The 25,257-nt window shown below is 41.7% G+C and overlaps 2 protein-coding genes across 10 annotated transcripts in view; both read right to left on the reverse strand.

Moving 5' to 3' along the window:
- FHDC1 (FH2 domain containing 1) overlaps positions 1-6,500 on the reverse strand; it is a 32,836-nt gene extending 26,336 nt beyond the window's left edge. The window contains exon 1 of the mRNA XM_049814544.1: positions 5,989-6,500. Within this exon, the coding sequence (XP_049670501.1) occupies positions 5,989-6,471 (483 nt within the window). The 5' untranslated portion in view covers positions 6,472-6,500. The remainder of the gene's footprint in view (positions 1-5,988) is intronic.
- A 10,512-nt stretch (positions 6,501-17,012) lies between these two features.
- ARFIP1 (ADP ribosylation factor interacting protein 1) overlaps positions 17,013-25,257 on the reverse strand; it is a 45,368-nt gene continuing 37,123 nt past the window's right edge. For all 9 annotated transcript variants that reach the window (XM_049814605.1, XM_049814606.1, XM_049814604.1 and 6 more), the window contains one exon: positions 17,013-18,619. In XM_049814605.1, coding sequence (XP_049670562.1) covers positions 18,464-18,619 — 156 coding nt within the window. In that variant the 3' untranslated portion in view covers positions 17,013-18,463. The remainder of the gene's footprint in view (positions 18,620-25,257) is intronic.

Consider the following 25,257-nt stretch of genomic DNA (forward strand, 5'->3'; position numbering starts at 1 on the left):
TGCATGAATTAGAAATACATATATAAACACAATGTTGGCATCATCACGAAATTGAATTAGCCTGCAGTCAGCTGGTGACAGTGAAAATATAGGTATGATTAGTGTGCTATCCTCAACATACACCCAGGAGACAGCCTCCTCATCTGCTGAAAAGAGTGAATCAGATTTAAAAGTTTTCTGAAATTCTGGAATTTCCTCTCTTCTGAAATCAGCAGAGAGTAGAAAACACAGGAAATATCAGCTTATTAGTTTTAATTAGATGATTGCTAGCCTGAAGCCCTTCAGTTTTAGCATATGCAAAGATAAGAGGACAGATTGTGTTTTATTCTCCTGTTATCTTAGGAGTTGAGAGGCCCCCAACAGATCATTACGGGAAAGCCCTTTAACATAGGACAGGTTCAACTATCTCTCCCCCTGCAGTATCTAATCTTTTTCAAATGTTTTACTGCAGGGACCTCTCACTGACCTCTCAAACTCCAGCTCCAGTCTCCAATTGCTCTGGTCACTCCTAATTCTCTGATTTCTCTGTACTAGTTTAAGCTTATAAGCTTTGCCATCATGATTTGGCTTTTGGTTTGTTGGGTTTTTTTAAAGCATATTCACAGTTAACCTTCTGTACGTATTTTCAGTCACAGTTGGTAACTCTTACAGTAAGACTGACCATCAGCTGCATTAAACCTCTGGTTTCCGTGGCACAACCCAGATTTACATTACAGCCTCAAACAAAACTAGAGATTTTTTTAAACATCTTCCCTTGAAGAAAAACAACAGATGGCAACGTATACAGCTGCATTTGCCTTATCAGCACAACATAAAAATGTCATAGCTGTTCTTAAGTACAAGGATCTTAGACACACTTCTTGCTCTATATATGACCATAGTCTATTTTTTCTCTGATTTCTTGTTCAAGAACACAATCAAAACACTTGGCTCAGGTTTTGGTCACTCTTTGCTTGGTGTCCACTTCAAGATTATCAAAAGTGTTTGAAAAAGCTGTCATTACTTAACTACCTTCAAGGAGTTTCCAGCTGGGAGCATAAGGAGGAGAAAAGGGGAACCTGGCAGCTACTCCATAAATACAAGTTCCTACTCCTTGCACACAAGTACAGTATTTTCCATCTCACATTGTTGCAATATTAGATTCAAAATCTTAGCCTTAACATATTTGTAATGTCTACTCTTCTTCCCCACCAAGCTTTCACTCTACTTTGTCCTTGCAAAAAGCTGTCTGCATATGACTTCCTACCAAGCTGTTGCTTTTTACCCTTTAAACATTACCTCTGCTTTTTATAAATTCTGCTCAGTCTGGTCCTATCTTCTGTTCATACACACCTTCAGCACTGGTGCCAGCACAGCATGTTCCAAATCTCTGTTCACCACCTAAAGAGATTTTAAAGTGCTGTCTACCAGTAATACCCTTGGACTTCTTGACTCAAAAAGTTGCACTGGACTGCAAGTAAGAATTGAAAACAGACTTTCCTAGTCTCATTGGGATTCTCCATACCATAGAAAACTCTCATATGGTTTCTTATGATTTACTTCAGATAAATTCAGGAGAGTTTTCTCCATTGTCATCTTCCTCAACTCTCCTGCCAGAGAAAACTATTAAATTTATTTTTGTCCTAATCTAGAAATACTACAATTCTCTCAGATACTTTGCATCATCTTAACACCTGCACTTTGCCAGCCAATGCAAGTGTCACTGCCTCACACACTTGCCACCTCTCCTTCATAAACAATGCAATCTTCGAAGCAAGGACAGTTGATTCACTCCTGAATCTGCTTCTCATCACCATAGTATTCAACTCAGCATATTTCTGCAATCTGCAGCAGGCATACATCATGTGGGGTAGTAACAGCATCAGTTTGACAAATGTTAATCTACCACTGAAATATTTACTGGTTTAGATGTATTAAGGGGAACATTAGCTTGAGTACCATGGTGAAGTTGTGATGATGGTAACAGGAAAGCTACTTTTGAACTCTGACACAAATTTGCAATCAACACAAGAGATTCAGCCTGTTCTGGGAGACACAAAAAGCCCCACATCAATACTGACTTCGTAATGACTGCAGAAATGCAACAGGAGTTTCTTGCCATGAGACTGTCAATAAGGAACAGGAACATAACGAAGTGGATTTATGACAGATCAGTGAAAGCAAACCATCACGTGTTCTTCGGATAAGAACAATGGGGTTTCACATGGTGGGATACAGTTTACAAATTAGAGCAAGTGTGGAACAGCCTGCTGGCACAGGCTTGGTGCTGGAGGTTAGGAAGGATATAAACAACTTCCTGCTTCAGCTTCCACTTCACCTTACAACACACTAACCATCACTGTTGAGTTTAATATTTTGGCCTCTATTCTGAGCCACACGCACTGCCTGGAGTGGTTGTGGAAAGGTGCACTTCCACAGTGCAGCGGAGTGAACCTAGAAGCTTACTACAGCACTGCCCCACTCCATGTCATCCTCCCTTGTCCCATTCCTAGCCTGCTCCTTCCCTTAGGCAGGCACTGGTACTCATCTCATTGGTTTCTGGCTGTGTTAGTCCTCTGCTGGATTAACAGGTTGAATCAGCTCTCAAGAAGGTGGAATGAGCATCAGAGCCAGCACAGGGAAAACAGACAGAGGGCATGACTAGGAGAAGGGAGAAGAGACATCCTGTTCGCCCCTTTCATCTTTCTTCTCTCACTAGCCCCTTGCACGGGCTCTGAAATTCACTGCACCCTTCGCAAGCCACCAAAACTCACTAAAATAGCAGAAAACTATTCCAGTTGAAAACAAAACAAAAAACACCAACAGCATTCTGCTGAGCTACTTAAATCTGTTTACAGAGGGTCCAATGTCTGCCAGAGCCAGCACACAGATGGGGGGAGATGAGGGACTGGAGCAGAGGGACAATTCAAAGGAGAAAGTAAGAGCAGCTCCCTTGGCTGGCAACAAGCTGGTTTGACCACTCCGCTGCCAGGCTAGCTATAGCCTAGCTGAGTGTATGTTGTGCTGTAGTGCGAAACCACTAAAGGATGGGGAAAGTAAATTGGTGTGTAAACTTAACTCTACACCCCCTATTTTTCAGAGGCTCAAATTACATGAAATCATAGGGCAAATTAAGCCTTTAGTCAAGGCAACATGTTAATTAATCGCCTAAGGGTTTGGTGAGGGATTGTTTACAAAAAGGATAGCATTTGCTGTAGGAGTTTGACTCTAATCTCAAAAGGGAATTCTGTTATAACGATGATGTTTAGTGCTAAGCCTCCATAATTGGGATTCAATTACCTGAGTTGGGCATCTGAATTCCCTATATAAATCACTGACAAGTGAGGAATTAAAAGGACATGCAGTATTGTAAGCTCCTACATGAAGAGAGAGCTTTTTCCAAAACTGCTTATGATTCCACAATCAACAGTGATCTCTGGAGAAGGTATGAAACCCCTATCCCCACCACAGCCTCTGGGGGAGTGCCCTCAACATTGGCTGAAGAGTCACTCTTCATCACTTCCACTGAAGCTATGCCACTGCACTGAGAGGAACCCCACTGAGCCAAAAGAGTAGACTCTCCGGCCATGCACTCTTGTACAGCACTTTTGGCACATGCTGGTTTTTTCGGATTTGGATGTAAGTGATACTTGAATTTATACACTTGAAGTTACCTTGAAAATTTGTTGCTGACATACTATGCCAACTAGACTAATTCCACTATTTAAACTGCAAAGAACATGTTTCACTGCTAGACCATAAAGCACTTTCTAAAATCAACTGTGTTTTACACAAAAGGAATGGAGGTACTGAAACACAAAATGTCTTGCCTATCTTCCGCTGCCAGGCCAGCTATGCAGCCAGGAACAGAACTACAGCTTCCTCAGCCCCACGCTAATGTGCTCTCTGCAAGGTCACATGGATGCCATGTACCTCAGCCTGCCTGCAACTCCTTTCAACCCCCATAGATTTTACTACAGTGAACTGAGGATAACCGTCATACTTTAAAGGAAGTGAGCAGGAGCTGACAGCACTGATGACGGAAATCACACACATTGCCTTTGCCCTGAACCTCCATACTTTTGCTGAATGATGCCTGTGGTAACGTTAAGCATGTGAGCTGTTGCGTATCTGTGCTTCCGCACTTCCAATAACACGCAGCTCTTCAGGATTATCTCCTTCCCTCCTTGCTAAGCAGCTAGTACTGCAAAGTCCATTAACATACAAGAAATTGCTCATTGCTGTCTGACACACTGCTGCGGCATGCTTGCTTGACAAAGCTTAGCAACGGAGTTGAACATTTTGTCACTTAAGTAGCATAACTCAGAGGCAAGTACTGTTGCCTCAACCACCTGCCATGTGCAAAGGCACCGTGGCAGTCCTGAGCCAGGCTGGACAAGCATCAGGCAGTGGAGGGAGATGCATCGAACTACCTTATCAGCTCCAGACAGATGCACAAAAACATTAACTTGTAGCAAGGCAGGTTTTTGTTTCCAAGGCACTGTATCTTGGAGAAACCCTTGGTTTGCAGCCCTGTAATTTTAATCTCTAACACTGCTCTTAACCTCCTCAGGATGCCCTGAGTTTCAAGCTGTACATGAAAACGCGTGAGTTCTGGAGCACACCGGGGTTTTCTCTGCCCCAGCTGCTGTACGCTAGGGACCACATTCAGTGACTTATCATCATTTTTGCTATAACTAGATCTTCTCCATATGGCAGTCCTGAAAGGGGGAGCTTCTAAGGAAACACACATGGGGCCAGAGTTGTGTACGTCTGCATGCAGTACAGGAAGTCCACTCACTGCAAGCCGGATTCGAAGATGAACATAGCCTGAACACAGCACAGAGGTTAATGACTACCTCTGACGATGGCCCCAATTACTCCTTCCCGATGTCAGGGTTTCAGAGTCTGCAATACCATGTCTGTTTTAAACCCTTTATTTTAGTCTATGTACAACATGCACACTATCAGTACATTGGTTTCTCTCCTTGTCCCTGCTGATCTTATTTTGACTTTCTCTGAATCCTGCAAGATACCATCAAGTCCCTATTTTCTCACTAAAAACTGATACATTGTTACATCTCTTAACCCCATGCCCTCTGTATTTTGTTTACAAGCTAACATGTATGTAGAGGCACAGTGGTGATTAAATCTGCGTTTCAACCCTGCAATTACTTCACAGAAAGATCACTTGAGACAATTCAATTCAGGCTTCACAAAGAGGCTGTGTATACATCAGGATTTAAGAACTAGAAAAGCTACTTATCAGTTCACCGGAGAGTATTTCAACCTGAAAGTGCTTGGTATATACCTTCTCACCACCAGAACTGAAATCAGTAACAATCTTCAGACCTTCTTAGAAGGTTATTTTAGTGTCCAGAAAAAGCAGGGTAGATGAAATAAAGTTTTCATTAGCAGTAAAGCAACGTTTATGAAAGTTGAAACTTTAAAATTATCTCAATTAAATAACAAATTCCCTTAATCACTATATTATGTTTTATTTCCTCGATGTCATACTGGTACTTCCCTTCCTGAAGTCTGTAGGACATCAAGGATGTATACAGCATTAATCCTTACAATAGGATTCTCTTCCCTCCCACCTGGTGCATGTTCGCAGGTAGAACATTTTGTTTGTACAACAGCCATAGTGGAAGAGCTGAAGAAAAAAGGTACAATACACCTATGTTTCACACTGAAAACTCAAGGGCTCTCCAACATGAGTAAATACAGATGCCTTCAGCTCCCTCCATTTATTTACATTTATTTTAACAGGTGACCAAATCATAGCACTTACCAGGTAAAAATAATAAAACACTATTAGCTCTTTGAAAAACAAACGCATGCCACTAAGAACAAATTGCTTATCCTCCCCATGGTTCCCCTCTCTATCAAATCAAGACAAATTTGACTTAAGGATGAAACATGACAGAGAAAGAGACAAAGGCGAGTCAGAATTCACACCAATTCCTACAGCATTATGTAAAAGAGAAGTTTTCCTTCAATTCTTACCTCCTCTTTTGTCTCTTTAAATGAAGACTTTAAAGATCGACTTCGGGGGTCCTGGGGCTTGGTTTCTTCCTGCTGCCCAAAAAGTTCCTCGATTGTCTTTGTATCGATCTGATACTGCGGTCTTGCAGCAATCGTCCAGATATTGTTTTTACCACGGACTTGTTCTTCAGGAATAGTTTTCCAGAAAAAGCTCCGCATTCGTTTTTTTTTGCCATGGTTGTCATGCCCATTTATCAGCTGTGGAGGCAGAGTTATGTTTGGCCCAGGCAGTGGAGGAGGGGGTGGGGGAGGTGGCAGCATCCCCGGGGGGAGCGGAGGGGCTGGGGGTGCCCCTGTGAGGGGACATGGCGGAGGGGGCGGTGGTGCTGCAGGTTGAGAAAGTTGAGATACTGTTGTTGTATCCTCATTCATTAATCCCGTTGCAACTGGAATAGCCCCATTTTCTTTATCATTGACCAAGGAGAGACAATTCATAACATGCATTTTATGTCCTCTCCAAAGAGGAGAGTGTTACTTCCTTGGACCGATTTGAAACATTGAACAGTGAGCACAGCAGCAGCAAGTATCACGCTCTCTCAAACTCTAGACAAGAGGGGACTGTACCATCTTCACAACCTACAACAAAGGACAATAGGGAGACTCAGATCAGAGAGACCGGATATTGTCCCTCGCACTGAGGTGACACTAAAATTAAGGTATAACAGCTATCAAGTTTTTAATCCAGAAGTGAAATTTAGTGAATCAAAAGTCTTTCCCAGGGCAATTCTATAAAAAACTTATCCACACCAAGATTTCAAATAGCTTTGGGTACCTAGATTTCAAGAACATACATAAAAATAAGAATACCTCTTAAATTGCCCACAGTTGATACTGAACCCACCTACTAATCTCAGTTCAGTGCAATTTTGTAAGAGAATATATTTATCTCAAATTATTAAAACAAACAAATATTATTCCACTCCTAATTTCAGATTATTTTTTAAAGGTGATTACACAGAGTTACAAAATATAAGTACTAATTATGGTACTGGATTAACTGGATCAAACAGACCTTGTTTGAATCCTCTTAATTCATGACTTAAATCCAAGCTGCATTAAAATAATGAACAGTATGTCAATGATTTAACAGTCTAGCATAATGTACTGGTTTTTTGTCTTCATATTTTTCACACAATTGTCAATAAGGGAAAAACAGTGTGCAGCCCCTAAACTCTCTATGTTCACTGAGCATAAACATACAGTATTTGCATTTTACCATTATTGGTCTGGTTAGACTACCCCCAAAATACACTAAGAGAAGAAAGACTGCAGTTTGATTAAGCTGCCTCTTATAATTTACTTATAGGTTATCGAAGCCAGTTCAATAAGCTGAGACAGAGTGAAAGGACAGAGGAGCTGATAGGAACAGTAACCTACACATCCTAAGCACTGCACGTATGCAAAGCTTTAAATATTTAGGAAAACTTTTACATCTAGATTACCTCATGAAGCAGCTTAACAAGAACCACAATAGTTTTGAGCAATTTTTCTTATACTGTCACCTACTAAACGAAGATGCTGTTATCAATAGTAAACCTTCAAGTAAGAGAATGACTTCTGCAAAAACGCACGATTTTGACAAGCCAAATCTATTAAAACAGATTTACTTCGTAAGTCTCAGAGAAAACAGATTAAGGCGTTACAAATACAGACCAATGAAGAATCCCATGATTTTATGGACATTTGTAACTTATCTCAAAAAAAATTTAGGAATTTACAAAAAAAAATACCGAAGATACCACACAATACAAATGTAGAAGACAGCCAGTCCCTGAGCAAAAATCAGTCACAAGAAAGCTCAATAGACAGAGCTGAAGTAACGCACTGGCACAAGAACAATATCAAATCACAAATTTGGCACTGATTTAGCTGTATGCCTCTTCAGCAAGGTTCACACAGAGCTAATAGCAACCCAGATCAATTTGACATTGTAAAATAGTGATGAAAACACCTTCGCTATTTTTGCCAGAGATACATCACTCTCGTGCAGGAACAAACAGACCCAAGTCACAGAAACAAGCCTTAGGACAAATTCTCTCTTGGTCTGCAAGGACTCAGCCACTCACAGCTTCACTGACGTCAATGTAAACCGACACAAAATGATCCACTGTACCTTTTCTTCTCAAAAGCTTGCATAGGTAGCAACAAACTCCTCTTTCCTGCTTCAGATTTTCTGACCTTATACCTTACATTATCAAGGTATTACCAAGAATAGAAAACATATATAAAAACCTGTATGAAGTTTAAGTCAGTCATAGAAATGATGGAAAATATTTATTGGCAGGGTAAAAAAGGGGAAGAGCCACAAAGAAAGTGGATCAGAATAGAGGGTTTCAAATTTAAGTCAGCACTAATACCCAGTTGCTATTACACAGCTCTGTATGTTCATGCCTTTCCTCCTAAGTTCATGATCATAGAAGCAGAGAGGCATAAAAAAGCAGGTGCAAGGTGGTGGAAATAGATTAACCACTCAAAGCAATTAAGTGTTGCATTAATTTAAAGAAATACTCAACTAGGAAAAGATCTTTTCTTCCCTACCACTTATTTAAAAATTAAAGATGTATTAGGTGGTCTTCCATCATCACAAAGTAGTTCCCACAGAGTTAAAAAGAAAGAAGGAGGAAAGAAGAAGGAGGAAGGAAAGAAGAAGAAGGAGGAAGGAAAGAAGAAGGAAAGAAGAAGCAAAGAAGAAGCAAAGAAGAAGCAAAGAAGAAGCAAAGAAGAAGCAAAGAAGAAGCAAAGAAGAAGCAAAGAAGAAGGAAAGAAGAAGGAAAGAAGAAGGAAAGAAGAAGGAAAGAAGAAGGAAAGAAGAAGGAAAGAAGGGACAGACAGACCAACCGACCATGCCCCTGGGCAACGTGCAAGAACCTCATTTTGAAACTTCCAATAAATCTAGATGCTTTAAGAAAAATAGGATTAAATCCTAATGAAACAAAGTTGTAGGCGATGAATCATCAGAGTCCCGGCACTAACACAGAAGAGTGGAAAATGACTGATCTCAGACCTAAGCATTTCTGAGTTAGACAAGGGACACTCCTAGGGAAAGGAGTGGAAAACACAAGGGAAGAAAACATCCCAACCTAGATGTAAAGATAGATAGATAGAACAGGAAAAACTGTTTTCAAGCCAATGAGCCCTGTACTGCTTTAGATGAGGTAACCGTCACCCAGATCCAGGAAAGGGGAAGAATCAGCATTTAGAAGGCAGGCATGAAAGGAAAGGCACAGCATAAAGGCTGGCATTCAGCTTTGTCTTCTGACAGATAAGCACGATGCAAGTGACAGAGGTCACCTGCTTGTAAGAGGTCGGCGGTCTCGAGTTACCAGATACCAGGAGAATAGTCAAAATTCCCTTCTCCTGCTGCCTCTCAGAGGAGCGGCTTGAAGATGTTCCCAGCGCCCCTGCCATTACCCTGGGTGGGAGAGAAGAGAAGCTGGCAGCTAGGACAGGCTCTGGGCCGCTTGTTGGTATCAGCAGGTGCCTCCAAGCAGGAAGTACAGCGAGGGGAGGTGGGGAACAAGGCAGCCGTTCCGACTGTGAACTACAGATTATGCCGGGACTGGGATGCGTAATAAAACCCAAGCAAAATTTTAACTCCTAAGGAGCCTCTCCGCACTATTCAAAGGATTAAAGAGATAAAAAAGAAAGGGACCCAAGAACAAACATTTAAGACGTCTCAATTACACTTCATTATTGCATGTTTGTTATCCACAACATCCCAAGAAGTGCAAGAGCTTTACCGCACGTTTTAATTGTGTCCATATTTGGCACAAAAGAAATATTTTATTTCTTTGTCTCGTTCATTGTTTTAGGCAACCTAATCTAAATTGGAAATGTATTTCAAATTTAGAGGGTGGGGACAACTTTCTCCCCAAGTAAGAAGACAAGCACTCTGAAGTAATTTGTTTCTTACAAAAAAGGCAGTTGCCACTGAGACGGGACATACATTATACTCGCATACACAAATTAACAGGTGAAATGCACGATGCGCTGAAGGGCATTTCATAATTCATACTGCAAGATATTACTCCCTTTAACTCACACCTTATGTTCTCTGCTGCCCACGTTTGTGTCAGGCATCGTCCAAATTCTCATGAGAACAACGCCGATTTTGACACCAAAGCCCAACCGCAGTATTTGGATGTCTGGGTCTCAACAACAGCCACACAAAAAGGTAAACGGAGCAACCAGTTGCTAACTGCAGATAAAGAATCTGCGAACGCTGCCTCACATAACTAGCCGCTGATCTTGCCAAAACGTGTGGGTTACAAAGACGACGCAGCTCACGCTATCGCAGCAACTTAGCGCTTAACTGCTTAACGCATCCGACAAAATCCCTCACACGGCACGACCCTCCAGCCAGCCAGGATGGGAAGGGAACCCCACACCGGTTCACCACGCAGGGCTGACGGGCAGCGGACAGAGGGCCCCCGTGCCAGGCAGGGACATTACGCGTTTTGTCAGGGGGGGCTCGATTCCAGCTGGTTTTTGTTTGGGCTCCCAGCTCCTGTGCTCACGCCGCTGCAGGGAAGGGGACGACAGGGGCACAGCCCTCAGCCTTACCGTCTTATTTTCCATCCGGTGCGGGTATTTTAGCCCAGGTGTCCGCGAAAGGCGGGCAGCGTGCCTGCGCGCCCGCCGCGGGGAACCTGCCGCCGGGACCACCCGAGGGGCCCTGAGAGAAATCCTTTCGTCGTAACTCGCTTCGAAGGACGCCGCAGGCCACGGGGGAGCGCCGATGGCTCTTCGGGGGGAAGCTGCGCGGGCGTGATGCCGCCCTGCCGGCTCGGCCGGACGCGGGGTACCACCGCGACCCTCTCTCACCTCAGCCTCCCGACGGATCCCGGGCACCCTGAGGCGCCTCGCACCCGCCGCTCCCTCGCGCCCCGCCCCAGCGGCCGGGCCGGGCCGGGCCGGGCCCCGCCCCGCCCGCAGGGGGCGCCCTGGCGCCCGCCGCTCCCTGCCGGGAGCTGCCCGACCCCCTCCCCTGCAGGAGGTGGGCGCGGGGGTGGGGAGAGCCACGCTCGTCCCGGCGGAGACAACTGGGGTCCCCGCGGCAGCCCCCCGTTCCGCCGCACACGCCCACCGTGCGAGGGGAGCGGCGGCGGCTCCCGCCCCTTGACGGGAGGGGGGCGGGGGGGGGGGGGCCGAAGAGGTGAAAGAAGCGGCGGGGGGTGCCGGACCCCGGGGTCCCCCGGGGGGGAGAAGCGCTCTCCCCTCCACCGTCTCGGGAAGGCGGAGAAGGACCCACGGCAGGCGGCGGCGACCCCCCGGCCGCGCGGAGCCCCCGCCCAGCCGGGGGGAGACCCGCGCGGAGCACACACACGCGCACATCCATACACCCCCCCCCCCCCCCCCCCAGCCCCCTCCAACGCCGCGCCGCACCCCTCACCTCCGCGCCCGCGGGAGCACGCGGCGCCGCGCGCAGCAGGGCCCGGTGCCGCCGCCGCCGCCGCCGCCTCCTCCTCCCATCGCGCGGCGGCCGCGCCGCCGGAGCGGGCGGGGGCGGGGCCGCGCGCGCAGGCGCGGCGCGGGCGGGGCCGCGGAAGGTGACAGCGGCGGCGGCCGCAGCGGCAGACCCCGGGAGCGCCCCGGCCTCCGCCCGCCCGCCCGCCCTCCCTCTCCCGGGCCGCGGGGCAGCGGCGCCCCGTCTCCTTCCGGTGCTACCGAAACGCCTGTGCGGGAGGAGGGCGACCCGCTTTTCCCTAGCGCCCGGTGCTGCCCGCTGCCGCCGCGGCGTGCGGAGGTGGGCGTCGGCGGTGGGTCGTGGTCTAAGCAAGCTCCTGCATCCCCTTTTCCATCCCCTTCCCGCACCGCCACCGCACCCCAGCGCTTCCCTGTCAGTGTCCGAAGCGGACGGGGCGAGAGAGCATCAGACAGAGTTAAGGTACGATGGCAGCCCTGGGTTGGTGTCGCCCTAGGCGGCTCGCATGGCTTGCGGACACCTGAAAGCCGAAGTACCATCCACAGATGATACAGCAAATACATTGTCTGAAAATATTTTGCCAAGAGATTGGATCACATTTCAGAAATAAAACCATTTCCCCAAAAAAGAGTAAAGGTGAAGAGCTTCGCTCGAGTAAATATTTAGTCACGGCTGTAAGGAACAAACACAGCATCCACACCCCAGCACTACCTTTTACGGGAGGCCAATTCCGAGGAAGGATCAGAAACGCTTCCTTTCCTGAGAAAGGAGGGAGGGAGAAAGAACAAAACCTCACCTCCAGCCTTGCACAATGAGCCACCAGAGCTTCCGAGCTGAGCGCACGAGAGAAAATACCACCTAGGCACGGCCAGGGGTGAGAAGGCAGGAGCAGGAGGACAAAAGTGCGTCTCTTCTTGGTGCGGAGTGCTTAACCTGCACTGCTGCCTCTGCCCGGGGGTCGGGAGGCAGGACCCGGAGGACGAGGGGGAGGCCAGGCAACGTCCTCCGGACCCAGACCTAGAGCCCAGGCCCGTGGTTGCTGAGGTTTCACCATCCCGGCTCGTGGTTGCTGAGGTTACACCATCCTGGCTTACAGTTCTGCGGCCAGAGATCTGACCTACTGGTCTGGTGAGACAGCCTGTTTGAGTCACTCGATTTAAAAAAAGAACAAACACCAAGTATTAGAACAAAAGGAAAAATTAAGGAATGCGATGTCAGAACCTGGTCATTTAAGCTCAAAATTCACCAAGTGAAAAACAGTTCAGCTGCGGTAAATAGCAATTCATATCACGCCACACATCTCCGCTTGGCAGAGTTAGCGGCAGCTGGGGAGGACACGCTCAGCTTTGAGCCAGCACGGACATTCCTCGAGAGTGTCGGGTCGCCTCTGAGGTCGTCAGCGAGGAAGCGCATTGCTGCTTGGACTGTAGCTGCTTGTGTTGGAACCAAAGAGACTCGTCTTCGTTGCTGCCAGTCAAGAGCACAAATGTTCACTCAAAGTAAGATGGAAAGAGCAAGCCAAACAAGAGACTTGCATAATGGCATTGTTTAAAAAAAAAAACAAAACCAAAAACCGAACAGAGCAGCAGAGGACCTGGGAGCCAGTCTGGATGTGAAGTTAAACTCTTAACTTTTCCTCACCCTGTGGATTTTTTCCCCAGAGCTTTTCCAAAAGACAATGTTAGCAAATTAAGTTTTCAGCTGATATTTTCCCCCTAAAAATGTGAACACTCAGCAGGCAAAGATTTTGCCCACATGGCTAAAATTAATCCAAGTTACAAACAACTGAAAACACGTCTTTACAGTAGGAAGCGTTAAGCAACTTTAATAATAGGTAGATCGAGCAGCCCCACCTATAACAAGCAACAAATGCACCTCCCTAGAACAGATAGCATTTAGATGGGTTGGTATAATACAAGAACAAATCCTACTGTTAATATTTTAAGATTTCTAGTTAATAAAATGCTCCAAATGGTTTTCAAGATGACTACTTCTTTTAAGGCATTACCTTTTTTTTCTTATGAGGAAAAAAAAAAGTCTTTTGTAAACTGCTTTTATTTAGAGCACAAAGAGCTTCTAACGCTTTAGGCTGAACATGAATTTAATGGCCAAACAGATCTAATGGGAACAAAGCAACTTATAACACCTGAACAAGAGGTGTCATCTTCATTACAAGCACTCATTTCTACAATGTTCGGACAAAGGCAGGAGACAAAGTTAATTGTGACACGCCAGTCAGATAAAAACCAGGTTCTATTTGGTTTCAAAATTAAGCACTATGGTAGTTTAGCTCTCGAAAAAAAACCCCTGCAATTCATTACCACTATCACATAAAACTAGCATTATGCATACACATATGTAAGAAAGGCAAATCAAGACTGAACAGGCAACACTAGTTTTTAGCATTATTTAACTCTTAAGTGCTTGAATTTACAGCCTTCAGTATTCTTTAAAAGGCAGCAAGGTGTATAATTATTTTTTTAATTAGCACAGTAGGACATACCATTCGTTCAGTACCATTTACTAGGAATACATGGCTGATAGCTGAACTGTTCCTGACTGAACCAATGCATTTATGCTGGCATAAACAGTAATAACAGGGCAAACCTGAACTAAAAATTTGTTTCAGGTTTACTCTGTTCTATATCTGATCTCTGTACTTAATTAAGAAATGTTATCATACAGCCACACTGGTACCCATCTAAGTTCTACCAACCGATGATGCAAGGGAACTCTGGAAAGACACTCTTGAACTCTTTTTCTGCCTCTCCTAGCATATCAAATATTTCCATTCTTCCAATAGCTACTATCTTTAAAGTGGGTTCTCATAAAGAGATGAGACTGTATTTTCTCAGAAAACAAAGTTTTTTCCACCAACAGCAATTACCAAAAGTTGAACAAATTTTGCTGAGTGCAAGTACTTAACAGAAATACACAACCAATAGCAGACAGCACAGAATTGTTGCTGCTCCTGCCCCCTTCATAAAAAATTTTTTTTTAGAAAGGCAGCCAAGTGTAAAAAGTAATGCTTTTGTGCCAGCACTCTCAGCCGTAGGAAACACAAGATCTGCAAACTATAGATTGAGCTTTTATATCTAAGGCCGTTGTTCTGCAAGGTTCACACACTGCTTCTCTGCATTTCAGTATAGGGACTCTGATGAAACAGCAACACATCACTGTTACCCTTCCACTGCTGCTCCATCAATTTATGCCCCCCTTCTTCAAGGAAGGCGCAAGCCATCCTACTTGTTACTCTTATGCTACAGGGTAAGATACTTCCTTAATTCACTTCAAACTATTGCCATGATGACAAAAATGTGTAAAACACACCCCATCTACCTGGCCACTTGGTTTCTATATAAGCCTGACAGAAATGCAGAGAAAGGACCTTGATGAAAACAGGTGCAGTAAGGTGAACAAGACCGCTGTCACAGACACAGAACTGTGCTTTCTATGCATCATTAGCTTTAACACCAAAACAACCTGAAAAAAACCCACAAAGATGTCAAAGAACTACTGACAAGGCCAAGTAACAAGGAGAACAGAGAAAAATATAAACCAAGCAACAGTCAACTCCTCTGTGGATCTTCTCATCAAAAAAAATAAACTTCCAATTTGATACAACTTAGCTGCCAGTAGTCGAGTAAGTTTGGGGTGGGGACAACAAACTGTGAAAAGATTAATGACAACTTAAAAAATCTGTGACTAGTACAACCCCCACATCAAGCATACAGCATGGAAAAGATAACCAGACTAAAAAAAAAAACCCTAAAGATAATTGCAGATGAGGAATGCTAAATAATTATAACATCTTATTATTCTTGTAACACCACAACAAGGAACAAGAGCAGATAAGCAGAGAATAGAAACTGAACATGCCCCCCGTTCAGTTCAAAACAGAGTTCAGGGGAACATTTAGCTTTCCTTTTATATTACTTTGATCATTTTTTGAAGCAGAGACAGAACAGAGATAAGGTTACTGGGAAAACCAGTTGACAGAAGATTGAAATCAAGCTGTTACTTTAATGATACCAATGTGTTACTGTACTCTACTTGCATAGATCTCTCTTCAAATATAACTATAGATACATTTTATAACCAGAAAGGTTCTTTGTAAAGGCTTGATAAAGGATGAAGTATGCCAAAGCGCCTTGTTAGAGAAAAAAAGGTGTTTGTAGAATTCATACAAACAAAATAACAGGAGCTACAAGTTTCGTACAAGCCAGGAGTGCAGGTAACTTACAGTATGGTCACTAAGAAACGAAACAGCTCCCTGGGTCTCTGTTTGGTAGAGCAGCTACAATAGCTTATCTGAAATGCTATTAACTGCTTTAAATTCTTCCTGAGAAACCTCGCACAACACTAGAAGCACTAGTGTGGTAATTTGCAACAGAGATGAAATCTTTCAGACAAGACTCTACTAGGTAGGTATGGCGCCCTCTTCAAACAAACAAAAAATCCATCCTGACAACCGTCTACCTAGATAAATGCCAGCATTACAACCTTAAGATATTTATACAGCTTTTTTTGTTAGTATCAGAAAGCCTGACAACCATAATGACTTCCCATTAGAAACTTCAGAAGTGTCTTCCTCATACGATCACCAGAAGCAAAAGTTTCTAAATTTGGTTAGATGTAAAGAACTAACTTTGAATAGAAGACATGAGCTTGAATAATTTCATAAGCACATATATCTGAATGGGGGCAAAGGAAGAAAGCTGAAGTACTACAAAAGGCAATCAGTTTAATATCCTATCGATCAGCTGAACACAGAACCCTCCTCACTGAGGCTATCAATTAGAACAATTGCTTGGGTGAGCAAAATGGAAGTAATTCTTCCTTCCCCTGGTATTAAACAATACACAGACAGATTTCAGCGAGTAGTCTCTTTTGTCCAACCTTTTCTTCCAGGTGAAGAGCCTCTAGCAGTTTTAAGCCATTGCAAAAGCTTGAGGGTTACACAATGCCACATGGGTCATTCCTGCATGAGGCAATTTGATTCAAGTTCACTTTTACTGTTTCTGACAGATCAGTTCCTTCTGGGCAGGGACTATCCTCAGCAGGAAACGTGTGAATCTGAGATAGAAACCAATAGCACATTTTCCATATGTATCCTTTTCCTATAGTGTTCTGAAAGCTGGTATTTCAATTGCAGTCAGTAGGTTTGCATTCTTCATCCTTGCTATAATGCTATCTGTATTTCCTAGCTAAACTGTACAGTTATACAGCTAACTTATTTCTTGTACCATCATACCATATGCATGCCAAGATTCAGAGAGAGTGGAAGTCAATGGCTTTGTAAGAGTCATAAGTGTAATGAAATTTCCTTTAAAAGGTTAAGTCAAGAATTACATATCCTTAAAGATTTGTTTCACTACGAGTTTAAATTCAAGTTGAACTTGCACGCTATTAAATCACCCTGAAATAAAACACCATTGCTGTTACCACCTAGTACTGCTTTACCAGAAATTCTTGGGCAGGGATGGCAACTCAGAAAAACAGGACTAAGCTTTCACGGCAGAAGCCGAGTTCTACTCTTAACCATCACAAGTCAAGGAAGTTTGACTGCAAACACCTTTAATATGAATACAAAATTCACATAGGATATACATTCGAGGGAACGTAAATGAACTATTACAAGAGATTCTGACAGAACAAAAACATAAAGAAGGCTCTGTCAGGCCAAGAATTTAATGAGGAATGATTAAAAAGTTTGATTTACAGTTACATTACAGTTGTGTTAAACACTGAAAACTTTAAGAATGTGAGCTGAAAGGCATTTGAACATACAGTACATAAATCATACAATCCACACCGCTGTAAGTAACAGATTTGAAGTATTTCATTTTACTTAACAGAACGCAAAGCAACGTAACGTGCAAATGAAGACTCCAATATATTGAATTTAAAATGTCTATAATAAAATTGACACAGAATTTTACATTTAAGGACTACATGATTGATGGAGAAATTAAAAAAGTATCCTCCCTGTTACTCCCGTTACTGAAGTATGCTTTTCAATTAAATAGAAAAACCATACTGGCCCAATTTCCTCTCTCAAAATCATACCATGAAGGTTAACTAAAGCTTTAACTTGCTCTAAATGTACAATGAAACAGCGTTTACACAGTCTCTTTCCCCTTATTGGGAACTGACAAACCATTATGTGAAAGGGTTCTTGGACTATGTACACTGGTGGAAAATATTATCTAATAAAAAGGCACATACCTGTGATTTAAGGCTAGTACGGTATTTGTTTCATAGAGAAAGTAAAATTTTAAATGAAATTAGTACATTGCATGGTTGGCCTCATTCAGCAAACCACTTGGTGCAAAGCAAAAATATGTGCTTAGAAGCCTCAGACTGACAGTGATTCTTGCTTTAGTGTTTCTCTTCTCTCTTTTTTAATTTTTTTTGAATCTATGATGGAAAGGTACATCTTTTAAAAAGGCATTTGCTGCAATTCCACTAGTCAATGAGCCATCTGCTACTGTTGCCTTATACGCAGATATCGCATATAGGCCTTATATTATTAATCTGCAAAATACTCTTTTAACTCTCTCCTTTTTAAAAGTCATATGAAAATTACTAAAGATGTTTTCTATATTCATCTATAAAATACCAGATGTTGGTACAAATCATGTAAACCTCCATTTGGAAATATTTTGACTAGCCACCAAAATGACCAGAAATCATAAACATCATTTGTCAGTGCAAATCTATAATAGTTTTGTTTCCCCTCCCTCCCTCCCCCATCCCACTTACAGAAATAACCACTAACCTTTACATAAAAAAAGGAGTGCTTTATATTTGAAATGACAGAAATTATGTTTGGTTACCTTAAAGTCACCCATTTTCCCCACCAAATTCAGTTTTATAGTATTAGAAAAGGGGGAAAAAATTTAAAGCTGTCTGTGCAAGAATCACTACAACAGTCCTTCAACCCCAACCCTTAATTATTATCAGATTTAAAGATTTTAGGTTAACATTGGGTCCTCTTCTCTAACCCAATTACTGTTCTTCAAGCCAGGATGGGGCATCTGCTCCAGGAGTTTTCAATTTGATGTGGAACTGTTTAAGTGTCTGTTCAAGCTGCTTTTGATTCCCAGCAAAGTACGCAGCAATGGCATTGTGGAACAGAACAAGCTGATTGTGCAACACCTTAACCTGCAGGCAAGGATAGAGATAGGTTAAGAGGAAAAGGCAGATGTTAACCATATCACAGGTCAGTTATAAAAAAATAGGTGTATTTGAGATGCTCAGACTTCATACAGGTTTATTTAATAAAAGTTTAAAAACACAAAACCAAACCTCTTTAACATTAAAGCAATTTAGAGTTTTCATAAAGTATTCCTAACAGTCAATACCAACTCAGTATGCATGGACCAAAAGCAGTTCACTAAACAGCATAATGTTATCAAATATCAAACACTTGACTGCAAGTACTTGATTCCTTGAAATTAGATGCCAAGCCTCTGTATAAGATACCTACCTGCAGGCTGAATGGACTTCCCTGAGACAGTACATGACAAATGCATTATCTAAGTATATAATCCATTTATTTGCCCCCCTTGCAGAAAGTTGCTCTTTTCCAGCTCATGTATAATACCTAAGTCAAATGAAACTGATGTTCTTTCCCCAGAAGTATTTCTTGACCATCTCCTGTAACACAGGATTATTTACAGCACTTGGTCAATATTTTGACTGTAACATTTGTGCAAAGCAGTCGTGAAACAGACAGGTCACAGCAGCAATCAAAACTTGGGGAGAAGAGCACAAGAGCAGCTGGAGGCCATCACTGTTTTTCTCTTCCAGTCTAGTCTATGATGACAAGCTATAGCACTGATGAAGTCAAAGTTAAACAAATGTTACATTCTCATCCTAGCACACCAGTAAACCTGAAGTTGTGAATGTGAATGATGAGCAGTAGTATGCTGAAAAGGCATCTGTCCAGTTTCTCCTACAATCAAAACTTGTCCTTTTTGTTCTCGAGTGCACTCTCAGCCCAGCACAACCTTACTCTTGTGTCAGAGCCCAAAACCCTAACGTGGTGGCCCTGTAACTGTTTTCAGCCTGCAAGACCTGGAGCTCAATAGCATTTAGCCAACAGCAGAGAATGGAGGAACAGGGTGGCTGACTGAGCCCAAAGGGAGCACATGGTAGGTAGCAGATTAAGCTTTCTCTACTCAAATTTTGGGTCACTGCCTCGTCTCTCAGCACAATCCACAAGGGACAATCTACTACTGTCATGCTGGGAAGCAAAATTGTCCTTGGGCCAGGTCTGGCCTACACCTACCAGTTGGCCATGCCAGTTCTAACAGGTTACTGGGCTAATGTTTTTCTGAAATGCATGCGCCTCAACACAGACATACTTCATTGCCTTCATTTAAGAAAAGATCTCAAATTAAAAACCCCCAACATATATTAGACATGCTATTACACTGGAAGAGTATAACATTTACACTATTACAAAGACATGTAATAATATACTTTTAAAATAGAATACTTTGAGAAAAAATGGGCTGAGCATGTGTGTGTGCATGCATGCACACAGGTGTATATAGAATTTTCAGCACTAAAAGTTGGAATTTCTTTTATGAGTATACAACTTTTTTTTTTTTTTTTTTTTTTTTACTGAATAGCCTTATTTCATGAATTAAGTTTTGCCCATAAACTGACAACTGTACAGACCTTAGTATCCTACTTAAGTCATAACCTCTCTTTGGTGGCCCAAATCTTGGTCTAAGTTGCTCTGACAATTTGAAAACTGGTATCCCTATGTTTCCTCCCCTAATAATTCAGGCTGATTTAACTAAATACATGTCAAAGAATAGGCTTTTTACCTCATTAATGGTGTAAAATGGTAGGTTATTCCATCAAAAGGGTCTCCAAGAAAAAACACAAGAGGTATGTATGGTTAGAAAGGAGTTCACCAGGCACATCATATCTTGAGACAATGTTTTTTTCATTTACAATAGACTTCACAAAATTCATCATGTACAGACGTTTTAACATATAGGAGATAGAGAATTTAGCTAACTACACTTGTTCAACAAACATAGTTCAGCTTTTCCAAGTCATAAAAGATGGCTTCTTTTGCAGTTTGTACGTATATAAATACATGTATTTTTTTAATCTATAAAAATTTTCATCCCCAAAATATTGCATCATACAAGTGGAAAATGTCACAACAACATGAAGGGTTTGCTTTTAAAAGTTTAAAGAGCAAAAAATTTAGCAGTTACAGTCTTGAGCAGATTCTTTCATCACTGACACAGGAGACTTTCACACAATCCAAGCTAGGAATTCTACACAGAAGTACACTCACTATTCTAGCATATTATTAAAACGCTGCAGGAGTTTTATTCATACAGTTTGTAGGAACTGAAATAAAACAGGGGTAATTAATCCACCTTCCCAGACCAAGTTCATCAATTTGAGATTAAATTTAGTAATTTCTTAGGGGAGCATTTAACAGAAAACTTATGTGAACTGCCCTTAAGTCTTCTGATAATTTTACAAATTCAGTCAGGCCTGGGATCAAGCATGCATGCACACACAAACAGAGGCAGGAACTGACAGTGTAGAGGCAGATGATTTGGACTGAAAAAATATGTTTTGTTTTGGTGGGTTTTTTTGAACTACCAGAGCTACCTCATTGTATGAGGTACAATGCCACATCATTGTGGTGTAAATTTTGTGATTATTATCAAACTGGTTGCAGAGGTTCAAGGTGTTACAACTTCTGCTCTCCTCCTTCAGAAGCTGATTGCTAATTGAATCCCAAAAGTAATGGTGGGATCTTCTTATCCATAGCTTCATTCAGAAAACTTTAAGATTAAATTTCTAGAAAAAGACCACATAAACTGTCTGACACTGTACAAAGAAGCTCTACTATGAAGCAGCAGCCAGCTAAGAGAAAACGCTGTAACATCTCAAATCACCTGATGTCCACTGCAAAAAAACCTGCAATCACAGCTAAGAATTGGACAACAAGTATTCACTTAAAGCCAAGTTCAAACCTAACCAGTTTTCCCGTGAAAGAATCTCAGCCTTACCCACTCCCATATCCAGCCATTGATTCCTACTTCCACACTATGTTTCACCTTAGCCCTCTGTTGGCAAAACATTCATGCAGTTATGTAGTCAGTTGGATCAGGGAGCAGATCTAGATTAAAACTAACCAGACAACAACATATTCACCTTAACCTCGATCCGTTCCCCAATCTGATTCTCTGCACAGCTGCAAAAACACTTTTGTAAACATAACAGAGAAGGCAATGTGGGGGAAGGGGGATAGAAGATGAAGGGACCACTTTTTTTTTTTTTGCAGCAAAGCCTTGAAGTGACTGTCAGACTACAGCGCTGAAGGCCAACTCTTGAGCACCAAGCTGTAGCACCTACTCCAGTAAAGGAGCATTTGAAGATTTGCCTTTCAAAGAATGTTAATGGTATGTTGCTAAAATATGGGTTCCAATGTATGACTAGCATGCCTGTCAAAAAGCCATCACGTTTTACAGCTGAACATCATTTAAAATCATTGTTCCTTAATTAACTACATACACCTATTTGTTCCTAATTACGAGCAGAGTAAGCACTCCATAATAGACTTGGCAAACTTAAGTCTCAAAACAAAACTGAACTTTGTGGATAAGCATAAAAAATGGGCATGCTCTAAACAGAAGACTTAAGTTTCATATACAGAAGATACTATAGGTTGGATCTGAGTTTTCACATTTCCTCTGGATGCACTTAACATTTAATTTCTTTTTAAATACTGTACTCTTCCCCCCACCTTCCTCTGAACACCATACTTTCCGTGGCACAGCAAGTACAAATTTCTTTACATCCTCCTCATTCAGATTTTCAGCCATCTCAACAACCAAAAAGACTACCCTGATTCTAACATTTCTGTCAGTTTGTACCTCTTCAAAACTATCAGAATCCTTTCCCCTAACTATCTTATTTGAAGTTATTCAGTCTAAACAGTTACATCATCTGGGTTTCCATTAGATGGCATATTGCTTTCATTTGTAATAGCAAGCATTTAATCATTAAACGCCTTAAGTACAACTCACAGAAATGCATTCAATTTCTTTCTCTACACAGAATGATATTTGACATTTCTCAAGTACATACATGAATCACAGTTTTTCCTTTCTCAAAATTACAATGCCTTTTCAAAAATTTTTCAGTGGCAGAAATCTTTAAGCTAAGAACCGGCCACAATCCTTATTAGGAGAAAAAAAATAATTAACTATTTGTAAGCTACAGATTTTGACTGCAGGTATTCTTATACTCATTACCCAATACCACAAACTTGCGCAGAACTCTGCTGGCTGGGGATAGCACCAATACAACCTTGCAGCAACATAAAAAATAATAATATTTCTAACTTCAAGATCAAATGCTACATTGAAAGTGAATAGAAATCTTGTCTATCTTGGTTTTACAGACAGAAACTTGCAATCCCAGCTTTACTGTAATGCAGTTTTCTGAACCTCTGGGAGCTTTTAATTGAAATGCTAACATGTGAACCCAGGAGAACAGACACAAAGAGACTGCAACCACATGATGTCTTTTTTCCCCTAAACGTAGGCCCAGCTAGATTACGGCTGTTTGGTGACATTTGCAGCAATGCACCAACTGGAGCCCACCAGCCAGTTAAACTGGCTTTATAGTTCCTTTGCAGTAACAGCTTGAATCACCTCCCCATTTTCCCTGCTCTCCTCATATGTCATGTTTAACCAAATGTGGGACAAATCTTTTGAGTGGGAGCATAACTGAGTGCATCTAGTTGAGGTACATTTACAAAAGAACACCTAGGATTCTGTTTTGATGTTAATTTGTCAGGCCAAAAATACACAATTTACTTTTTTAAATGTTTAATATTGGTCAGACTGTGAAAACATTTATTGGGAGATAATCATGAGCTGATTTATCTGATCTAAAATTAAACCCTAAATTGCTTAATTGCTTTGCAATGGCAAGGTTTCATTACACAACTCTGTTTTCAACACAGAAATGATAATAACATCTAAGCTTGAGACTACACTGTACTACATCCTGTATCAACATATACAAGACTTGAAGCCCAAAGGTTTAAAATCTACAATAGAAAAATTATATGGCTACCATACCATTTTCTTACCTAAAAAAGCTTCTTTAATTAGACTTAGAACAAATAATTCACATCTGGATTCAGCACCATGAGAATATGTATTAATAAAATTGATGATTAAAGATTTGCATGTTCTAGTATATTGTAACATGAGTCTGGCAAGGCCACACCTTGATATAGCTGCTCAAATACTAGCCCCCATTTGCCTTGTATGCAATAAGCCTGCAACAACACAGGCTTTCTAAACAGGCTACAAAAAGGCCTGTTTAGAGACTAAGTATTTTGTCCGACTGATCTTCCTTTGTTTTGATCTCCCATTCTATTAATGGGCACCAATGTGGTCCTGGAGATAGACGCACAAAATGGTAAGCTCCTGTTACTAAGAATATAGTATCAGTATAACCAATATAATTCCCTCCCTGGGACTACTGAAACAGCTTAACAATACCAAAATCACCCTTCCACTTGGGAGTTCAGCATCATATATGCTCTTCAGTTTAAGCCATCTCCTAAACAGTGCACTCCTCCCACAGCTGAACCAGCTGTGTTACAGACACACTCATACAGCTGTAGCCATTGTGCTCTTTCTTGTTTCTTTCTCCTCCTTCATGTTAGGCACATGCTATATTTATAGATGTTTAAATTATGATGGATCATAGCAACTGTTATTATGTACCTTTGGAAGAAGTAGAACATCTGAGATTATTAAATCTAACTGAAATTAAAATCTAGTTGCTATACTTACTGATCCTATATTTACTGAGTCAATAATCCGTTAAAATACAAAAAGTAATTGACTTAAGAGCAGTCACACATACTTTGTATGAGGCTAAAAATTAAAAGTAATATTTAGAATGGTTATATAGCTGTCTGGCAAATCAATTGTGCATTCCAATTCCTTAATACTAGCTGCAGTATAAGAATGAGGTCTAACAGGAGGCCCCTGCCCCCACCCCCCCTAATTGACATTAAAAAAAAAAAAAAAAAAAAAAAGAAAGAAAGGTTGACACCAGAAAAAGGAATAAAGACTTCAGATTGGTAAGGAATCTCAGATAACCACTCATCTCTCGGATAACCACTGCCTCCCACTACACCCAAGGAAGCATTCTGGGCAACAGAAGAATAAAAACTAACAGAGACAGATGCAAGCTGGAAAAAAAAGTGCTCCTGAAATGAAAATAAGTTTAGGATTAGGATTAAGATTGCATATTGTTTACTATGGAGAATCCTATACAATAAATAGAAAACATCAAAGTAAGGCTTACCTGAGTAAAGTTTTGAGTAGATAATTATATTTAAGCCAATATTTGACCGTAAGGGAAGTCCTTTCTATGGCTTATTTGGGAACAAAATTACATCCACCCTTTAGTAAATATTTTGACATCTCTAGTGTCAAAACTGAGAAATGTCAACCAGTGATAAAAAGGCTTAAGCATGTGAAAGTACTCTATTAATCTAAAAGCAAAGGCAGGAAGGAAAAAACAATCTCCTTCAGAAACAAAATTTGTAGGCTGTGACTGCTAACAGGATGCTTGATCTAATTCAAGACTGTCACTAGGAAGACAACTTCATTACTGTTCCCTAAATTATCTCATTTAGTTTTTTAAAAAATATGGAAACTTTTTTGTACAATATGGAAATAAAATGCTTTCATTCTGAAGCTTTCCTATCTGTATAAATGTAA

This window comes from Accipiter gentilis, chromosome 12 (assembly GCF_929443795.1).
Source record: "Accipiter gentilis chromosome 12, bAccGen1.1, whole genome shotgun sequence".
NCBI lineage: Eukaryota > Metazoa > Chordata > Aves > Accipitriformes > Accipitridae > Astur > Astur gentilis.